We start from the raw sequence: 19,359 nt of genomic DNA, 5'->3' as shown, positions 1-19,359 counted from the left end.
CCCTGCCAAGCAGGAAACACCATCAGAGCACTCCTGACATATGGTTGTCAAGCCTCTGCTTAAAGACCTCCGAAGAAGGAGACTCCACCACACTCCTTGGCAGCAAATTCCACTGTCAAACAGCTCTTACTGTCAGGAAGTTCTTCCTAATGTTTAGGTGGAATCTTCTTTCTTGTAGTTTGGATCCATTGCTCCGTGTCCGCTTCTCTGGAGCAGCAGAAAACAACCTTTCTCCCTCCTCTATGTGACATCCTTTTATATATTTGAACATGGCTATCATATCACCCCTTAACCTCCTCTTCTCCAGGCTAAACATGCCCAGCTCCCTTAGCCGTTCCTCATAAGGCATCGTTTCCAGGCCTTTGACCATTTTGGTTGCCCTCCTCTGGACACGTTCCAGTTAATCAACACTGGAAGTGACCTTTGCTGATCTTGGCTTACTTTGGAGTAAACATTACAAAAACATCTTAGTTGTGGGGTAAGGGTGCTGCTGGATACAGGAGCACACACATTTAAGTGCTGTGTGGAATGAGAGCTTTAATTCTGCTGACTGCAAGTCTGCAACAAAGGAACACCTCAGTCCCCAGTGTGCAAGCAAATGCAATCAGTGTAAGTGAATGTATACATATATCTATATATAACCCCATGGTTGGTTACCTGGGTTTGGGAACACGCATCTGTGGTGTCTATTTCTGATCTCTCCTCTCTCTCTCTAGCTAGGAATGTGTGGGTGGTCAGTGCTTCCCTCTCCTCTTGCCCCCGCTTCTGCTGGGTGTTTTTCTATACAGCACAGTGCTTCTGCTAGTCCCTAGCAAAAGCTCACCATAGTGACAAGATCCAAACTTCAGCCTTCATAGACAAGACATCTGTCTAGCCTCCGAAACAGCCACTTTCTGCGTGATCGTTCAAGTGGGTTTCATTCCAAGCAACCGAAGGTGTAAGCACAGGTCTCCCCTCCCTTGCAGAAAGGGCGAAGATGGCAGATCATCTCCATCCAAAGGGTCTCTATTCTTTGGGGGAAAGGAGGGATCTCTCACAGTGGATCCCTGTTACAGGATGATTCTCATTCACTGGGCGGCCTTTTGTTTTCTTGAAGGATGTTGTGCAGTTGCCTAAAACCAAAATGAAAGAAGCTGTTTTACATACTCTTCCTGTTTCAGCTTCTTTCAGTTTTATCACTTTATCAGTTTTCACACATTTCAGAGGTGTTTTATCCTTTGAATCCAGGATTAAGTAAACAGCCAGCAGAAGAAATGTTCTTTCCTCCCTTTCAGATTTCTCACCTTTTGAGCAGAATAGAGCAGTCGATCATGCAACAGGAAGCCAAACTGAAGCTCACATATAAAGAGAGCAACCAACAGCTCCACCTTCTGGACACAAAGTGAGTGTCACCATATATTTCAAAATCCAGTTTTCTAAATTTGCGAAAGTTTGGTGTGAAACCACAGAAGACTTTTGGGGAAGCAACTTTCTGAGAACTGAAATAAAAGGCTTGTTTGCAAACCACAGTTGTCTATATTTGCATAATGAAAAAAAATTCAATCAGGAAAAAGGCCTCACGCTACAAAACCTTTTTTAAAAAATTGGACAACTTAATTGGGGATAAGCCTATTAAAGGCTGTTAGTTAAATAAATGGAGCCTCTTTGTTAAAAGGCAGTGTACTTCTAAGTACCAGATGTCAGGGGATGGACAACAGTGGAGAGGAGGGCTGCTTCTGTGTGATCTCCATATTCCCCAGGCTACTGTTCACTGCTGACCACAAATGAAAGTGGAATGCTGAGCTATAATGCAGCAATGGGATAGTTCTTGCCTCTTTCACCTTGCATGTTTCAACAGGAGCTCATTCATTTTCTTCAGGTCAGAGTCTTATGAATCCAAAACGATTGTTTTAAAATTCAATTTTGATGTAAGGTAAAGGTAAAGGGAGGGGATGCGGGTGGCGCTGTGGGTAAAACCTCAGCGCCTAGGACTTGCCGATCGCATGGTCGGCGGTTCGAATCCCCGCGGCGGGGTGCGCTCCCATTGTTCGGTCCCAGCGCCTGCCAACCTAGCAGTTCGAAAGCACCCCCGGGTGCAAGTAGATAAATAGGGACCGCTTACCAGTGGGAAGGTAAACGGCGTTCCGTGTGCTGCGCTGGCTCACCAGATGCAGCTTGTCACGCTGGCCACGTGACCCGGAAGTGTCTGCGCACAGCGCTGGCTCCCGGCCTATAGAGTGAGATGAGCGCACAACCCTAGAGTCTGGCAAGACTGGCCCGTATGGGCAGGGGTACCTTCACCTTCAAAGGTAAAGGGACCCCTGACCATTAGGTCCAGTTGTGGCCGACTCTGGGGTTGCGGCGCTCATCTTGCTTTATTGGCCGAGGGAGCCGGCGTACAGCTTCCGGGTCATGTGGCCAGCATGACTAAGCCGCTTCTGGCGAACCAGAGCAGCGCATGGAAACACCGTTTACCTTCCCACCGGAGCGGTACCTATTTATCTACTTGCACTTTGACGTGCTTTCAAACTGCTAGGTTGGCAGGAGCAGGGACCAAGCAATGGGAGCTCACCCTGTCATGGGGATTCAAACCGCGACCTTCTGATTGGCAAGTCCTAGGCTCTGTGGTTTAACCCACAGCACCACCCGCATCCCATAATTAAACATTAACATTGTCTCAGATTTTAAATCACTAACTGATTAACTTGCCAAAATTTGGTATTTTACACTTTATCCTAATGAGGAGTGTTGCCGAAAAAGCTACACTAGAACAATATAAATTTAAATATTTGCAAGGAAATTCATGTCAAGTTAAGATCCCCCCCCCCCCAAAAAAAATCACTTTAGTTCTGCCAAATTCATTCAGAGGTCATGTTTAAAAAATATTTCCTCTTAATGCATTTTATTCCCCTAGATTACAGGATGCCATTGATTACCTCAGTAACCAGATCTCATCTGCACGAAGCTGGATGGAACAGGAGCATGACCGGTTTGAGAAAGAGTTTCTGGAGAAGATTGATCAGCTGTCCCTGGCCATTAAGGAAAAAAGTGTACGTTTCGTGTCTTCCAAAAGCTCCTGAAAAGTAATTTTACAATCCTGGCCACCCCCCGCCCCACACAAACACACCTGGAAAGACCTTCACAACCCCGCTTCCAGATCTTGCTATGTGCAATTAGGGCTGGACCTCATGCCTGATATCCAGGGCCGCTCAGCCCAGGGGCTCCCCAAATGACCATCCAGGAGGCATCAGCACCTGAGTCCACCAGGGGCCGGTGCTGGTCACCATGGTAGCCTTGCTCTCCTCTGAATTATTAAAACATTTTCGAGTTAATGGGATGTGCATGGTTACAGATGCTCGTTTTAATTATTTTTACTTTAAATAAATAGGTTATCCTTTAATGCAACAAAAAGGATGTTTATTCATAAGCCAGATGTTTAGCAGCAAAAACAAACTCCACTCTACTCCTGCAGATGTAATGTAGACTTGTAGAGTTGTGAGTTTAAACTGAGAAACTACTACTGCTCAGGGTATTCTTTTTATAAAAAGATCGGAGTTGCCAACTGTTTTCTGTTTTCTGCTCCAGTATATCAAGAATGTAAAACTTCACAACTTAATAAATATACATGGTGCCTAAAGGGGGCCTCTGTAAGACCACTGAGTCCAAGGTCTAAAATCGCTTAGCCACACCACTGCTATGGGCTCTGGAAATATATTGTTACTTCAACACCTCCCCAATCTTCCTATGCCCTCTATAAAATTGTTCTGAGGCCCCTCACTATACATATTTGATCCTAGTTTGTTTTAACTAAGCATGGTTAGAATAAAACACAGTTCCCTGATTTCAGATGTAATAGAAAACTATAGGTAGCTCGTCCTAAACCAAATCTGAAGCTTCCATTTTCCAAGGAGAATGAAAGGAGCATTCAAGCCTGAGATTTATTCTCATAAGAGGAAGCCAGTTCCCAATTTTATTTGAACTGAGCTTCAGCCTCCTGCTGAAATGCCTCCTGAGCCAAGCCATCTCACCTTTATTTGTGCCAGGGAAATCCTGCAAAAAACCCTTGCAGACCACAGGCCTTGGTTTGTGTGGGGTCCCAGTGAGGGTTGCACTTCCTGAATGACTTAGCCTAGAAATTAACCATGTGGCAGTTTTATCTTATCATTGCAAGTCTTAAATTGTTTGATTGATCCTAGGAAATGGACAGCAGGGCCTTAGAGATGCAATTCAGCGAGATCCAAGGGAAACTTAATAAAATGGAAGACGGGCAAAAGATCACCACGGAAGAACACGGAGCAAAGAAGACCGAAGACAGAATCAACATCCAGCTCAGCAAGCTTCAGATGGATATTAATGAAGATATAAAAGAGGTGAAAGCCGAGGTTAATGCTGGTAAGAATGTGTTTATTGATGTAATAACCTGGCCAGTGTTGTGGCTCCCACTCAAAAATGACAACAGGGGCACTTTATTGGAAGTAAAGAAAACTAGTGGTGCCAACTCAGCATTGGAGAAAGAGCGACTATCAGGGCCAAGGTTAAGGTGTCCAAATAAATATATAAATTAAAATTTCCACCAGCCCTGTTAGGCGGACTTTTTCTGAAAAACCTTCCATGCCGATAAATAAATTGGGATTACTTATTGATGAAAAGCTTTCATGGAAACCCTATCTGGATGCAATCAAGCTACCGTATTTTTTGCTCTATAAGACTCACTTTTTCCCTCCTAAAAAGTAAGGGGAAATGTGTGTGCGTCTTATGGGGCGAATGCAGGCTGCACAGCTATCCCAGAAACCAGAACAGCAAGAGAGATTGCTGCTTTCACTGCACAGCGATCCCTCTTGCTGTTCTGGCTTCTGAGATTCAGAATATTTTTTTTCTTGTTTTCCTCCTCCAAAAACTAGCTGCGTCTTGTGGTCTTATAGAGCGAAAAATACAGTATTATCTGCCCGCTCTTCTGGACAGCTATACAGGTTCCTCTACTCGAAAGGGGGGCAATTAATCAATCCAGCCATCAAGATCTACATGTCAAAGATCATTGCACAAATGCTTTATGGGGCTAAGATTTGGGAAGCGGTATCAAATCAGAACTAGAAGCCCAACAAAATAAATTCATGAGGCAGATATTGGGGCTTCCACCAGCGACGCTGGCAACTCACCCCAGAGCCCAGTTGGGTCTCCCCTCAATGACAGCCAGAATCGATCTAGCCCATCTCAGATACTGGTGCAGGCTAAATGCCTTTGAGGACCATATCCTTACCAAGCTCTGTTGGTTAAAGCAACTAAGGACAGGTGGCTGGGCGCAAAAGTGTCATGATAAGCTTAGGGCTTGCAATCTCCAAATGGATAAATATTTAGTCCTCAGTCCATGTGACCTAAGAAATTGGATCTTTGATCAGGATACCAACCAAGATCCATTATGGTTGCCCATTATTCTATTTGGTGCCCCCAAATCAAGATCAACCACTCAAGGCCCCATTACCTTGAGACACTGACTTTCCTGCAGCTGTGTAGGGCGTTTGTGGAACTAAGGTTCCAGCAGATGCCCTCAGAGTAATTAGAGGGGAGATACCTGGGAATTCCCCATATGGAATACAGGTGCATTTATGGATACAATCAAGCTGGGGTTGTCGTGCATTTCCTGTTGCTTTGCCCTTTAAATTCAACGCATGGAGAATTTATTTTATTATCGGTTCTTGACTGTTTCTCAGTCCAATTCCCCCAGGAGGTGACAGTTGAGCTCCTAGCTGATAAAGATCTCCAAATTGCACATCAAGTTCACTCTGGCAGCTAAGAAGTTCTAGATAGGTGAATGCTTCCTAATTTTAAAACCTCATACTATAATTTTTTATGTTTTAACTTTTATAGGTCATGTTGCAGGGTCAGCATAGTTTGTTTAAAAATAAAAAGATAGCAAATGTTGTTTCAATTCTTCCCCTGTTTAGGATTTGCAACCATCTACGAGAGCATTGGATCTCTGCGGCAGGTTCTTGAAGCCAAAATGAAACTGGATAAGGAAGAGCTGCAGAAGCAGATTCAGCAAATGAAGTAAAGGCATCTGAATGCAACTCACCTGAGCAGCTGAAAGAAAAATGGGTCTGGTCTGCCTATAATGTTGATCCAGGCTGCGATATAAATCTGATTCATGGACAGAGCTATGTGCTCCCAATCTTGTGGAGCTGTATGGTTACTGTAAATAGTAAAAAGACAGCATTGCTATCAAAAATACTTTTTACGGAAGACCTGTGAGGACCACTGCCCTGTAACTCCAGATCTAAGCTCCATTGACTCCAAAAGAGCTGTCTCACATAACTTGGGTCACAGATTTTTGTCAGGGCCTCCAAATGCTTGAGCAGAGCCATGTATTCCAACATGCTGAAGGATGCAAGATCTCTAGTCTGCAATTCAGGTCAATTCAATCAGTTTCATTCACTACCATGGGACTGAATTGGGTTTAAATCTGTGCACTTTGGCCATCATTGAGTTCCGTTGTGAGACATAAAAGTGCTAATCTATATTCCACTAAATTCAAGAACAAAAATCCACCGGAGAACATCCAGAATCAGTCAGCTGGCACTCATTGTGAGGATCCACCAGGCCAGGTGTTTGCAACACAGCCTTCTGCTGAAGGTCTAATGCTCTATTGCATGTTACGGTCCTCCGTTGGTTTCACAGATGTATGTCCTGCCTTGTTGAATTTATTTATTTAAGACAGGGATCTGTGGTGTCCTTCCAGATACTGTGGGACTCCAATGCCCCCCCCATCCCTGATCACTGGCCAGGCTGGCTGCTGGGAGTAGGGGGCCCATCTATTTATTTACGTACCACTTCTCGGCAAACCCCAGAAAGCGGTTTTACATAAAAATGTTAAAACAAGTAAGTATTAGTTAAAACCACGTACACGTAAAAGAGACAAGCTACAGGGAAAGAAAACTTTTTGAATGTGAGATCTCTCCTTGCCTCTGGACAGGATAGTTCTTGGCCATCCTTCTGTAGGTGGTTCTTGAGGGGAAGAGAGGCCACCTCAGCTTGCAGGGCGTGATGAGGCGATTGCTCAAGCTGCTCTGTCCATTTTCCATGCAAGGTATTGAGAAGGTTACAGTATTATTGCAAAAGGTTTGGGGCTTTCCCCATGAAAATCGTCTCTTAAAGCCCAATCCACAGAGAACCTGAATTGACATTTGCTCCAATTCAGCTTTAAACAGCAGGTTTTCATGGGGAAAGCTCAAGGGAAAACAAGAACAAAACACTCAGACAGGGAGCGTTAAAGCTTCGACCTCTGCCTGGAAGGGACAGAGCAAAAGGTAAGCGTGGATAAGCCCTGTCTGTTCCCAGGATCCTTAATTTCCCCCTCCTCCCCTTCTGGGCTGCTCTCTCTTGCAACTCTTGCATCTTCTTGTGTCTTATGCCTTCCTCCTGGCTCCCTCAGTCTCTTAGTCCTGCCTTCAGAGCTTTTGCCTTTCTCCCTGGCTGAACTGCTCAGGTCTTTGCCATCCTCCTGCCAGGCCCCTCTGTCATGGTAGGCTACCTCATCCAATCACTGCCAGAGGCCTCATGGCCACTTGCTTTCCACACAGGAGACGCCAGGGCCAATTCCCAGAAGCCTCTTTGATTAGAAAAGTATCAGTTAATAGGATGATAGGCAGCAGCTTTCCGGGGGTTTCAGGCAGGGAGTCTCTCTCAGTCCAACTGGAGATGCCATGAGGACCTCCATTGGACCTGAGACCTCCTGCAAGCAGAGCAGGTGCTTTGCTGCTACCCCTTCCCCAAGTTCACAAGTCAAAGGGAAGACCTTTTGCTCTCAGAAACTCTGGAGAACCATAAGCTGCTCAGAAAGGACAACACTGGCCTAGAGGCAGCTGTGTATGTCCACCGCCACCAAATCCCCTCGTCTGTTATGAGACCCCGCTGCTCCTCAAAAAGCTCTCCAAGCCGTCTAGCCCAAGATTATCAAACTCCTGCCTTAGTTTCTCTTGGGACAGTGTGAGAAAACCTCTTGGCCTGAGAGTTGAATGGCCTCTTGGCCAACCCTCCAAGGGACAGAGGCCGCAGTGGGCATGGCCAAACCACACATGTACAACACACATGTACTTGCATGCAAAGAGCATGCACACTAATTATGCATTCCCTCCGCTCCCCTCCCCCCAGCAATTAGGCTGAAAAAGGGTATTTTGGCCTCTTTCAAGCCAAACTGCTGGAGGAGGCAGAGGTGTTCTTCCTGGATATTGCAGGAAGCAGGTTGCTCCATCCATCCTGCAACAATTGGGCTAGGTGGGGGAGGGACAGAAGACAGGAGCCAGCAGAAGACTTTTTTCTAAGCCTAATTTTGTCATGGGGGCTGTTTTCAGCCATGGGGGTCTCTGTTCAATGGGAGGGGAGTCTAGGGCTAATGCAGCAATGGGCTTCTATACCCATGCATGTAAAATTTATATATAGCCATGGATAATTGCTGCTGGAGAAACCAGAGCCTGTTTTTTTAATGCCAAGACCAAATCTATGCATTTTGAAGCCCCATTTATTTTTCACTGAGGAATTAAACACACCTGCAACCAGGGCTGGCCCAATGTAGATGTTTATCGCCACCCCTGTTCCTGATGTAAATCTTCACTCACCCCTTCTTCCCTGGCGGGGGTGAGGGAACCATTTTGTGGTTCGCCTCAAGGCAAACATGCCTTGGGGGCCAGCCCTGCCTGCAGCTGTTTCCCACTGAAATCAGAGATACTTAACACTGCACTGTCACTGCAAACCTTTGGTTTGTGTTTGAGCCTTTCTACAGGACCCCTTTCCCTGCTGTTTGCAGCCAGAACAGCAGGTGACTCTGTACAGGTGCTTTGGCAAGCAAGAATTTTGACAAAACGACCTTTCACTTTATTTCACACCCCCCCCCCCTTCTCTCTCTCTTGTGTTTCATTAAGATTAAGGGTCAATTTTTTGTAATATCGCATGGTGCTGCTGGATATTGTGCAACATTTCCTTCTGATTTATAAGAGTACAGTGGTACCTCGGGTTACATATGCTTCAGGTTACAGACTCCGCTAACCCATAAATAGTACCTCGGGTTAAGAACTTTGCTTCAGCATGAGAACAGAAATTGTGCTCCAGCGGCGCGGCAGCAGCAGGAGGCCCCATTAGCTAAAGTGGTGCTTCAGGTTAAGAACAGTTTCAGGTTAAGAATGGACCTCTGGAACGAATTACTTAACCCAAGGTACCACTGTATAATGAAGAGATACGCCAAGTGAATAGAAAATGCAGAACTGTAGTGTATATTGGTTGTACCAGTATCATGGCCATTTCAGAGACAGGGAATATGTTGGTGGGTCTGCCCCACTAATGGAGATTCAGGGAAGGACCACAGCTCAGTGGAAGAGTAGATTCAATCCCCAGCATCTCCAGGGAAGCCTAAGAAAGTCTCCCCACCCAGCCAGCCACCCACCGTCTGAGGCCCTGGACAGCTGCTGCTGTCAGTCAGTGTAAGTAATACTGAGCTAGATAGATCAATAGCCTGACTCATGTACAGTATATGACAGCTTCCTATATTCCTGATTTTCAGCTTTAATTTCTTAAAAATTAAACCTTTAGCCCTTATAAAGTAAAAAATATACAGGCAGAATTCTATCAGAGGCTCTGTTAAGTCACAGACTTGCTCCCACCTCCCACTGTTTTGACCAATGAGCACAAAGGCACTGGTTTGACTGACATGTTTGATGTTTATTTCATAATTCTATTAAAATGTGATTTTATTACAATCTTGCATGGGTAAACAACTTTAGACATATTAAGTTAATTGCAACATAGGGCTTTCCTGTATTGCATGACGTACTGTGACCCCGACCCCCCCCCCCGCATATTCCCTATTTCTGGCTATGGGCTTCAGTCGCGTTGCTTGCCTAATTTGGGGGACTCCTTGTGCAATAATCCCACCTGCACTGGATTTGGAATGCCTGTAGGCTGGTCAACAGCAAAGCCTGATAGGTTTGCTCATTTGCAGTTTCTACTTTGATGGTTTAGCTGGCAGTGGGAAGAAGCCATGCAGGATAATGTTTCATGGCATCAAATGCATTCTTTCATTCATTTGTTAAATTTATATACTGCCCTTCATCTGAGTCTTAGGGATGTTATGGTTGGCTGATTAATTTACTGTTAGTAACAAATTTCTCAGACGTTCTTTGCCACTTTTCATAGTCCAAATTACTATCTCCAGATCAAGTCCTACACTTAACAACTATTTTAAAGGACTAAAATAAGCCACTTTTGATATACTCTTGGACTACACTTGACTGACCCTTCTTTTCTTGCTGCCCATGGCACTCATTGTGCGCTGGCAGCCACAACACTTCTATTGAGCTGTATCGGCAGCACCCCATTATTTCCCACAGTCACTGGGTGACTGTAAATTCCTGCAAGCACGGCGGAGCTGTGTGGGTGAGCATTCATACAAGTTTAGTTCTACAGTGGTACCTCGGGTTACATACGCTTCGGGTTACATACGCTTCAGGTTACAGACTCCGCTAACCCAGAAATAGTGTTTCAGGTTAAGAACTTTGCTTCAGGATGAGAACAGAAATCGTGCTCTGGCGGCGTGGCGGCAGCAGGAGGCCCCATTAGCTAAAGTGGTGCTTCAGGTTAAGAACAGTTTCAGGTTAAGTACGGACCTCCGGAACAAATTAAGTACTTAACCCGAGATACCACTGTATTCCTTTTAGATTCCAGTGATGGAGTCTCCAAAATGCATGAAACACTTGCTCCAGAAGCAGAGGCATACCTAGGCTCCCTTGCACCCTTGGCAGGGAGCTGTATCAGCACACACACCCCGCCCTCGTCCCTTGTGCCTTCCTCCAGACTAGGAGCAGACTAGGGAGTGTGCGCATGTGCAGGCAGGCTCCTAGCCACTCTGAGCTACAGTGGAGAGCTTTGATTTTTGCATCCTCCTGGGCCTGCACTCTTGGTAGAGGCCCAGCTGGCCAACCCCTAGAAGGGAGGGAGGGGTGGCAGCAGGCCTCTCTCCCTCTTGTGGGGCACAGAGCCAGTGAGTCTCAGAGGGCAGCACCTTCCCACAATCCAAGTATTTGCAGCCTCACTGCTTATGCACCAAACTCCGCTCTGCCCACAACTTTCACCTCCAACTTGGCAACCCACCAGGCACTTGGAAGAATATGAGAGCCATCACAACTGGTTGTGGGGCCGTGGGCTGCTCTGCCCACGACTGCCCTTCATTTTGCTTCCTCCTTGCACCAGCAGGATGGCACAGAGCAGTCTGACTTGCTCTGTTTTACTCTCGCAGGCATAGCTGTCAAGCGTCCCTTATTTGGCGGGAGAGTCCCTTATCCCAGCGCCATGTCCCGCTGCTGTCCCTTACAGGTGAGGCTTCGTTTGGCTGCTGGCTGGGCTTTCTGCCTTTGGCTCAGAGGGGCTCAGAAGCTGAACATACCTGTGCCCGGAAAATCCCTTATTTTGGCTGCTGATCCCTTATTTTCAAGACTGCTGGTCCCTTATTTTCAAATCTGTAAGTTGACAGCTATGCGTCGCAGGGGAAATCGGAAGGTACCAACCATTCTCCGCAATTGGCTATGGCCTGAGCTCCCACTTGAGAAACTTGGTTCCTTTTAAGGAAACAGGCAAGTCCCACCAACAGTATCTATGCTATGGATTCTCTAGGAGAGAGTCATGAGCTGCAGAGGGACAGTTGTCTGGGACCCCCATTACTTTCAATGGTGCTTGCTCAAGAATTGGCTCATATCCATAGGTTGGAATGCATAAACTGCTCTTACACTCTGTGTATGCAGATTTTAAAACCAGCTTACTTCTCAATGGGGCCCAGTCAAATGAAAAGCTCTTTGCTTCAGTGCTTTGAGACTGCTCTGCCCCGTTGTTGGTATAATCCAGTCCTGCAGCAGCCCAGAAAACGCTACAAGTACCTTACAGCCCAGTTTATGTCCTTGTTTGTGCAGTAGAACACACTTTTCAGGATCATTATCTGGAGAGCAGAGTGGGCCCCTGATAATACAGAAGGTAGAATCGTGTTATACCACCAGGTTGTGAAGAAAGCATCGCAGAGGAAACACTTCACAAAACTAGAGCTGAGCATTTTTTCCCCTTCAGTGATAATAAAGTTCCATTATAAGAAAAATAATAAATTGTTATCAAGCGACAGTGTTTACCCACCAGCTGTGCACCTTGATTTGCAACATCTCGCAAAAGAGCTTACTGGAGGCTCTTTTGACTCAACTTTGTTAATGAAGTATAACTGCTGTAAAATTCAAAATCAAATGGCAGCTAAATCTCGTCCTGTTTACACAAAGCTAATGATAATGAATAAGCATTTCCAGGTATTTCTTCAACAGCATTGTGAGGGGAAAGAAATACATGTATTTTAGTTATCAAACAAATATGCAGCCATAAATATTAGGAGAAAGTCCTTTTAGCATTTTATAAACAATAAAATAGTTTATTGGTATTGTAAAAACTATAACTGTGAGAGGACAAATGGAGGAAAACAACAAATATGTATAGATTTGAATAATTTTTCCTGTAAAACTTTGCACAGACAATTAGATACAACTTAAGACATTCCAGTTGGTTACCTGGTTTTTGCGTTTTTGAATTATCTATTTTAAAAATCGTTTAAATCTGAATAAAATTGACATTTTCATGCTATACATTATACTCTGTATTTTTTCCTGTCTCAACAAATAGTAATTTAAATCAGAATATGACTGGTAAGTTGCGGAATTGTTGATGAGAAACCTTCTGTTCTGCAAACCCAGAATCTTGGATGTATGTTAAGGAGAGAAAGAATATGTTTTTTGAAAATGTGTCAATCTGCCAATCCCAGGACCTTCAACAGGACCGTGTGCTGTTGTTAACATTTATTCAGAAACTTTTACAACTTTTAAAAAGCACAACAAAGCAATCAGCAAGATTAAATATAGCAATGCAGTAAAACAAAACAATGGCACAATATAATATACTCTATAATATACTCAGGGGCAGGCAGAAGGTAGATCATGCTCTTGGTATATCTTTTAGTGATTTGCAGTAGAATCATCAAGGTTCCTGATTCTCAATTGTTTAACAACAGTAATAACTCCCCACCCCCTCAATCCAAATTAGACTGCTTAAAAGAAGCAACTTTAAGGGAAACCAGGAATAGATTTTTGTATGAAAGGAATGTGACATCAGTTATGGAACTAAAAACAAATTCCCAGGCTAAGATAACCTGAGAGGTGCCCTGTTTCGTTATTCTCCCTCCTTTTCCTTAAGTTTTTATTTTGCTCTTGGGTGCTGGACCTCTGCCTTGTAGGAGAAAACAAGCGTGGTCCAGATCCGTGCCTGAAAGTGTGTATTTCTCCCACAGAAGAACTAACCTGCAGAAGTAAAATTCACATGATGCTGTGACAGCTCAGAGGCATGTTTCTGGGGATAAGGAAAAACAAAACCTGGGATGTGGGATTGCTCCGCTGCCCAGCTTGTCAGGGTGCCACTCGCCGCTAGTCCCTCCGGTCAGCAAATAAAGAGTCTCCAGTCAAGTTAGAAGAAGCAAAACAGCGGTCAGTAGACCCAATCTTTATTGTTGCAACAAGGTTCAAAACACACAGCGAGTAAGAAACCCAAGCAAGGGGTTGCACAAACTTTTAAAACTTCTCCCCCCTTTTCCATCATACACTTCCCAACAGCATTATCAGTACATCACAAATTTGTCGTAAAGGAGGAGTGGTTGGCATGTGGAAACATGAGCCTGTCACCCACCCCTGTCAATCACCCCTATTCCCCACACCTTCCCTACGAACAATAAAACTATTTACACTTTTCCTCTGGACTCTGGACTTTCCTGTTTTCAGGCTTTGAAAGTACCTGGTCTCAATCCATTCTACCAATGGATTTCTCTCTGGGTCATTGTTACTCCCAAACACCTCCTGTCTCCTATTGTGTTAACGTCTATATAGGGAGTATGTGACTGTACGCTTTGGAACAGAGGGGATTGGTTAAACCAGGGGTCAGCAAACTCTTTCAGCAGAGGGCCAGTCCACTGTCCCTCAGACTTTGTGGGGGGCCACAATTTTTTTTTGGGGGGGGGGGGAATGATGCAAGAGCACCACCAGCCCTGATGACTGCTTACCTGTGTCTTGCGAGCGGCAGGGGCTGACGGCGGAGGGACAATGAGCAGCGTGTGAAAGGACTCCGGAGAGGGGCTGCTTAAAATGGCAGCTGCTGCTGCTGCTGCTGGCACCAACAAAGCCCAGCCCCCTTCCTCCTCTAGGCAGGACAAGGAGAAGCCAGGAGGAGGGAGGGAGGGAGGGAGGGAGGAGGCGGTGGCGCCACCGCCGTGTGAGGGAGAGGGAAAGAACATGCACGCTGGCGATCCATGCAGCGATTCCCAGACCTACCACGAGCTAAATCCATAAGGCAATTGGGCCTGATCTGGCCCGTGGGCCTTAGTTTGCCTACCCATGGGTTAAACCATTGATTTTCTATTAATTTCTGAAGGTTTGTATGTACAGTGATACCTCAGGTTACATACGCTTCAGGTTACATACGCTTCAGGTTACAGACTCTGCTAACCCTGAAATAGTACCTCGGGTTAAGAACTTTGCTTCATGATGAGAACAGAAAGCGTGCTCCGGCGGCACGGCGGCAGCAGGAGGCCCCGTTAGCTAAAGTGGTGCTTCAGGTTAAGAACAGTTTCAGGTTAAGTACAGACCTCCAGAACGAATTAAGTACTTAACCTGAGGTACCACTGTATAATGAAGAACATACATTGTATCACTTTTAAGCAATCAAAACCAGAATGGATACATTTTATCAACTCTACTCCCATTGTTGATTTGTCATGCGCAGCACGGGAGGCACCCAGTGAATTGTGCAAGGCTGAGCTGGATGTCCTGCACGGGCATTGCAGTAACTTCCCTGTTTATTGCGTGTTCCAGACACTAAGGGCCGCTGTTTTGCAACGTCTGATTAGCTGTCTGTCAAAATCTAAGGATCCTGATTTCAGAAGACCGTTCAAGTTCCAAAACGTTTGAAAACTGAAAATTCAAAACGGAAATCTCAATACGGAAATGGTAAATAATTCATTTAATTATGTGCTTGAAGTCAGGGGACTTGAGACTCCAACTTTAGAACTCTTGTGTTTATATGGCAGAAAGCCTGGAAGTTGGTTCAACATCCAAACATGTACATGTAAATAACATGTGCATCAACTCAGTAAGGGAGAGTTGATTTAAAAAAAAAGTATTAATTTTCTATTCTAATTTTGAACCCAAATGGTTTGGATTAATTATGTGAGAATAAATAATAAACTATGTTTCTAAAAAACCTGTCACTGCTAAAATTTGTATGAATAAACCCATGATGGAAATAAGTTATCCTGGTGTAAAAATAACTGCCCATAACTGTAAGAGTTTTTTCTTCCATAATAATTTTGCTTTCTACAGGTAATGGGGGCGTCTGGAAACTCTTACTGCTCCCTATAGCAGAATGTTTTCTATTGTATTTGAATTAACAAAAATATTTTCTTTCTCTTCCCTCCTACTGCCAACTAGCTAAAGGAAATTAAGCAGATAACAGGAACAGTTATAAATAAACTAGGCTGAATAAATTTTCTAACTTAAAAACATGGTTTACAGCTTACAAAAAAAAAAGGATCGTCATTTTGGAAAACCCTTTACCTGTTTGTCATTTTTTAACCCCCTCCCATGCTAACTATATTTTCAGTCCCAGATGCAGTTTTGTTCTCTCTGCAGACTTAGGTGCTCCAGAAATGCATCTCAACCCTCCAGGTTAATGGAAGAAATCTGCCAGGAAATCACTTAGAATAATGTGTTTATTGCAAGTTTACGGCTTCCCAGATAACAGCAAAGTAGCAACAGCCATTTATTTTCATCTGCATCAAACCAAGACTTGTGGGGCTGCAGGCAAATGGGGCCTGGAAGAAGGTGACTTGCAAAGATAATTTTTTGGACTACAGGAGTTGAAGCTCCTGGAGATTGAAGATCTTTGTGAAAGCAGCAAGAAGACCAATAGATTTTCATAAATAACTAGATATAGAATTGGTATTTTGTGTTATATGGTAGTTTGAATGTAGTTGGAACTGTAAATTGATGTATTTAATTGTGTTGTGATTCCCATGTAATTGTTTGTATGATATCATTTGCATGTTTGAGGTACTGAGAATATCCACTGGAAAATGAAAATCTGTACGTAGGCTTGGATCACTGCCAAAAAGCAATTGCTGAGTATTATGATTGCTGAAATTGTAACAGATTATTTAAAAGTAGGTATGAAGGTTTCCCCAGGTGTTTTATGTCTTTGAATATACCAGGTTTTTGTGAAATCCAAAATTCAAAATAGGTCAATTGGTGACCACATTTCTTTGTCTCTACATGTGTCCCAATCTTCCCTATTGATCCAATGGTTTCAGGAGAAGCACCGTGGGAAACAAGCTAACAGTAGCACAAAAATATATGCTTTGATTAAGCAGGAATCACTGCACGTGTGAAGGAAGTCTGTATGTGCTTTATAGAGTAAAAGTAGTTAATTTGGACAAATGCACCTACTGGAATTGTTTAACAAATTAGTTTCTGGACTTGAAATTTTGGGGTTATAGAAAAATTCTAATTAGATTTTGCTTTTGGATTGGGCAAGTGAACCCAAGGTGCAATTAGCCTTTTCGTGTCCCTCTGGAGTGTTGGAAAGCGATTCACCCTTGAGTGAAGTTCACAGCAAGTTAAGAACCTCCCAGAAGGATGAAGACATTTCTGTTTGGATGTGTCAACATCTGTGCCAAATTGGGAGGCTGCTGCTGATTGATGAAAGCCCTTTAACAAGAATTCATTAATGGGGTGTTGTTGTGAAATAGCAAAGAGATGGGGTCCAGAAGACTAATTTGACACTGGGCACAAAATAAAGCTAAAGCAATAAAACTTCGTGCTTCTTTATGAATAAACCTTCCTGCTGAGTGTAAAGCATAGACAAACATGTTTATAGCAAGAGAGAATACTTCTCCCAAGGTTCTTAAAAGTCCATAAATGATTAAAAGGAATCTCATATTGGAATCCAAGAGGTTGGTCTCCTCAGAAAGTTGGATCAAGAAAGCCTTAAGGGGGGGGGTATTAGTTTTCCTCTCAGTTATTCTCTGTATTATATTGCTATGTTGTGGTATTCAATGCTTGTAAAAGTGTGGTTTGTAAAAAAAGTCCAATTGGTAGATTGATAACTTTGATAAAGTATGATTATAATCCTTGATAAGGTTAGGGTCAAAGGGGGACTGGTATAAGAATTAGAGACCCCGGGTGTATATTTTTTATTATTTTAATAATGTTTAAATGTTTCACTTTAATTGTTAAAACATTTTAGAATGTATTAGGCTTGATTTTTGTGTGTTCTGCATTTGTGAGTCTTCCCCCTCCTACGCTGCATTCCATCTCTCTTTATCTACCCCTGAAAGTGATACAAATGGCAGGATGTTTCAGCACCAGAGTGTAAATCAGCAATTCTTGAAGTTATCTGAGACCCAGGAAGAGGATTTTATTATGCTCTTCCATCAATGAAGGCTATTTTGCCAGGGTAATGCTGGACACCAGAGACCTAAGATCAGGGATAGGCAACCTAAGGCCCATGAGCCACAAGTGGCCCACGGGGGTCATTTAACTTGCCAACGAGCCACCCCCGAACCGAGCTGCCCATTTGGCGAGTCCCCACGTGCTATGCTAAACCGGCGCAGCGTGGCACAGAGACTCGCTTTTGCGTTGCTGGAAATCGTGTCTGCGCATGCTCAGACGCTGAAAATCTCATCCGTGCAGGTGCAGACCCCGGAAATCATGTCTGCACAGATGCAGCCGCAGGAAATCACAGCCTATGCGTGCGCACGATCCGGCCCACGGAAGGATCCCCAGTGAACCGGCCCAGGTGAGGTAAACCTTGCCAACCCCTAACTAAGATGGTCAAATGACCTGGGCACATCAGGGCCACTCCAAGGTGATGCAGGAGTGGAGATATCAGTATGGAGCCATATGTGCTTTACTTCTCATGACTTTCCTGACGTATGTCAAGATGTTTTATGACTCTTTGTTTGCTGTGGTTGAACTACTATATGAGCTTTTTTTCTGAAGTGCCTGGGGGCAGACCTTCTTAACTGGCATGTTGAATGAGCTCTGTCCTATTGCAATAGCTATAATAAATGCTGGGTCCCTAAATCCAGATGCTGGACTTGAAAATAGTTTCCTTGGTTCTGTGATTTATTCAAAAGGTGGTTGTTCCTCACCTGGGTGACAAACAAGGTAGGGTAGAGGTAAATTATTACCACAAGCTTCACAATATCGTTTTTGATAGCAAAGCCTACTCCATGTACAGTGGTACCTCAACTTATGAACATGATCAGTTTCGAGGTGCCGTTCGCACCCTGAAAAGTCTGTAAGTAGAGCACCACTACTGCGTGTGAGCAAAACGCGATAGAGTGCTTCTGTGCATGTGCGAAGTGCACAGATCACTTCTGCGTGTGCATGCGTGGCGAACTCGGAAGCAAACACTTCTGGGGTTGCTGCGTTCGTAATCTGAAAAGCCACAACATGAAGCAAACGTAACACGAGGTATGACTGTATTTGACCTTCTTGTTCAGGCAGACCTTTCCAGAATGTGCAGCCTCCTTTTTCTTCCTTCAGTTGTCCCTCTCCTGCTCTTCAAGTTTCTTTAAGAGCTGCAATATCTATGTTAAAACATCGCAACTCTCTTGCAATGATAGCATTCCTGTGCTCAGGGAGCTCGTTATTGGTGTAATCTGTCTATTCCATGTTCCAAAGGTCAATTGTCTTTTATGACTGCTGGGTGGTGACCCCACTGGGCGCAGTAATGCAGTCAGGGGGGAAAGGAGGCAGACTATGTTTAGTGCACCTTTTCTAGCCCCTTCTCCTTTTAGAGATGAGCAAAGTGGATCCCAAATAGGACTGCTCAGTCGTGGATACAGCTGCCAAGCTATTCAACGCCTCATTCCTTAAGTCAGAATGACTGAATCTGTATCCACCACCCATGTGATGGTTCATGACCAGGTGCTTCCAGATTTCACGGTCCTGCCCTTGTTACCATTTGCCAATCACCATGGGACTCTTTGCAGTAAGGCTCTATTCCGATGGCATGAGTATCACGACAGCCGGTAGATTCTTATATGCTGCAGCCTTCTTCCACCTTCACACCTGTGGTAACATGCCGCTTGTTATCTTCTGCCTGTTCTGCCATTGAGGTCTTCTTGGATCATTATTTGTCTAGCTTCTCTCCCCGGACTTTACCGCCTTGCATGACCCTATTGGGAGTACGAGATTCCCGACAGCTTTGCTCACTAGGATCATAGGAACGTTCAAGCCCACTCACCATGACAAGGTGAGTATATCCCAA

General features: G+C 44.4%; 1 protein-coding gene across 4 annotated transcripts in view; it reads left to right on the top strand.

Annotated features, from left to right (window-relative positions):
* FAM81A (family with sequence similarity 81 member A) overlaps positions 1-12,462 on the top strand; it is a 46,930-nt gene extending 34,468 nt beyond the window's left edge. For all 4 annotated transcript variants that reach the window (XM_028706789.2, XM_077918617.1, XM_028706790.2 and 1 more), the window contains 4 exons: positions 1,275-1,381; positions 2,894-3,029; positions 4,176-4,371; positions 5,922-12,462. In XM_028706789.2, coding sequence (XP_028562622.1) covers positions 1,275-1,381; positions 2,894-3,029; positions 4,176-4,371; positions 5,922-6,028 — 546 coding nt within the window. In that variant the 3' untranslated portion in view covers positions 6,029-12,462. The remainder of the gene's footprint in view (positions 1-1,274; positions 1,382-2,893; positions 3,030-4,175; positions 4,372-5,921) is intronic.
* The last annotated feature ends 6,897 nt before the right edge of the window (positions 12,463-19,359 follow it).

This window comes from Podarcis muralis, chromosome 14 (genome assembly GCF_964188315.1).
Source record: "Podarcis muralis chromosome 14, rPodMur119.hap1.1, whole genome shotgun sequence".
Lineage (NCBI taxonomy): Eukaryota > Metazoa > Chordata > Lepidosauria > Squamata > Lacertidae > Podarcis > Podarcis muralis.
The sequence above is the reverse complement of the archived record's forward strand: the minus strand, read 5'-3'. Positions and strand labels throughout refer to the sequence as shown.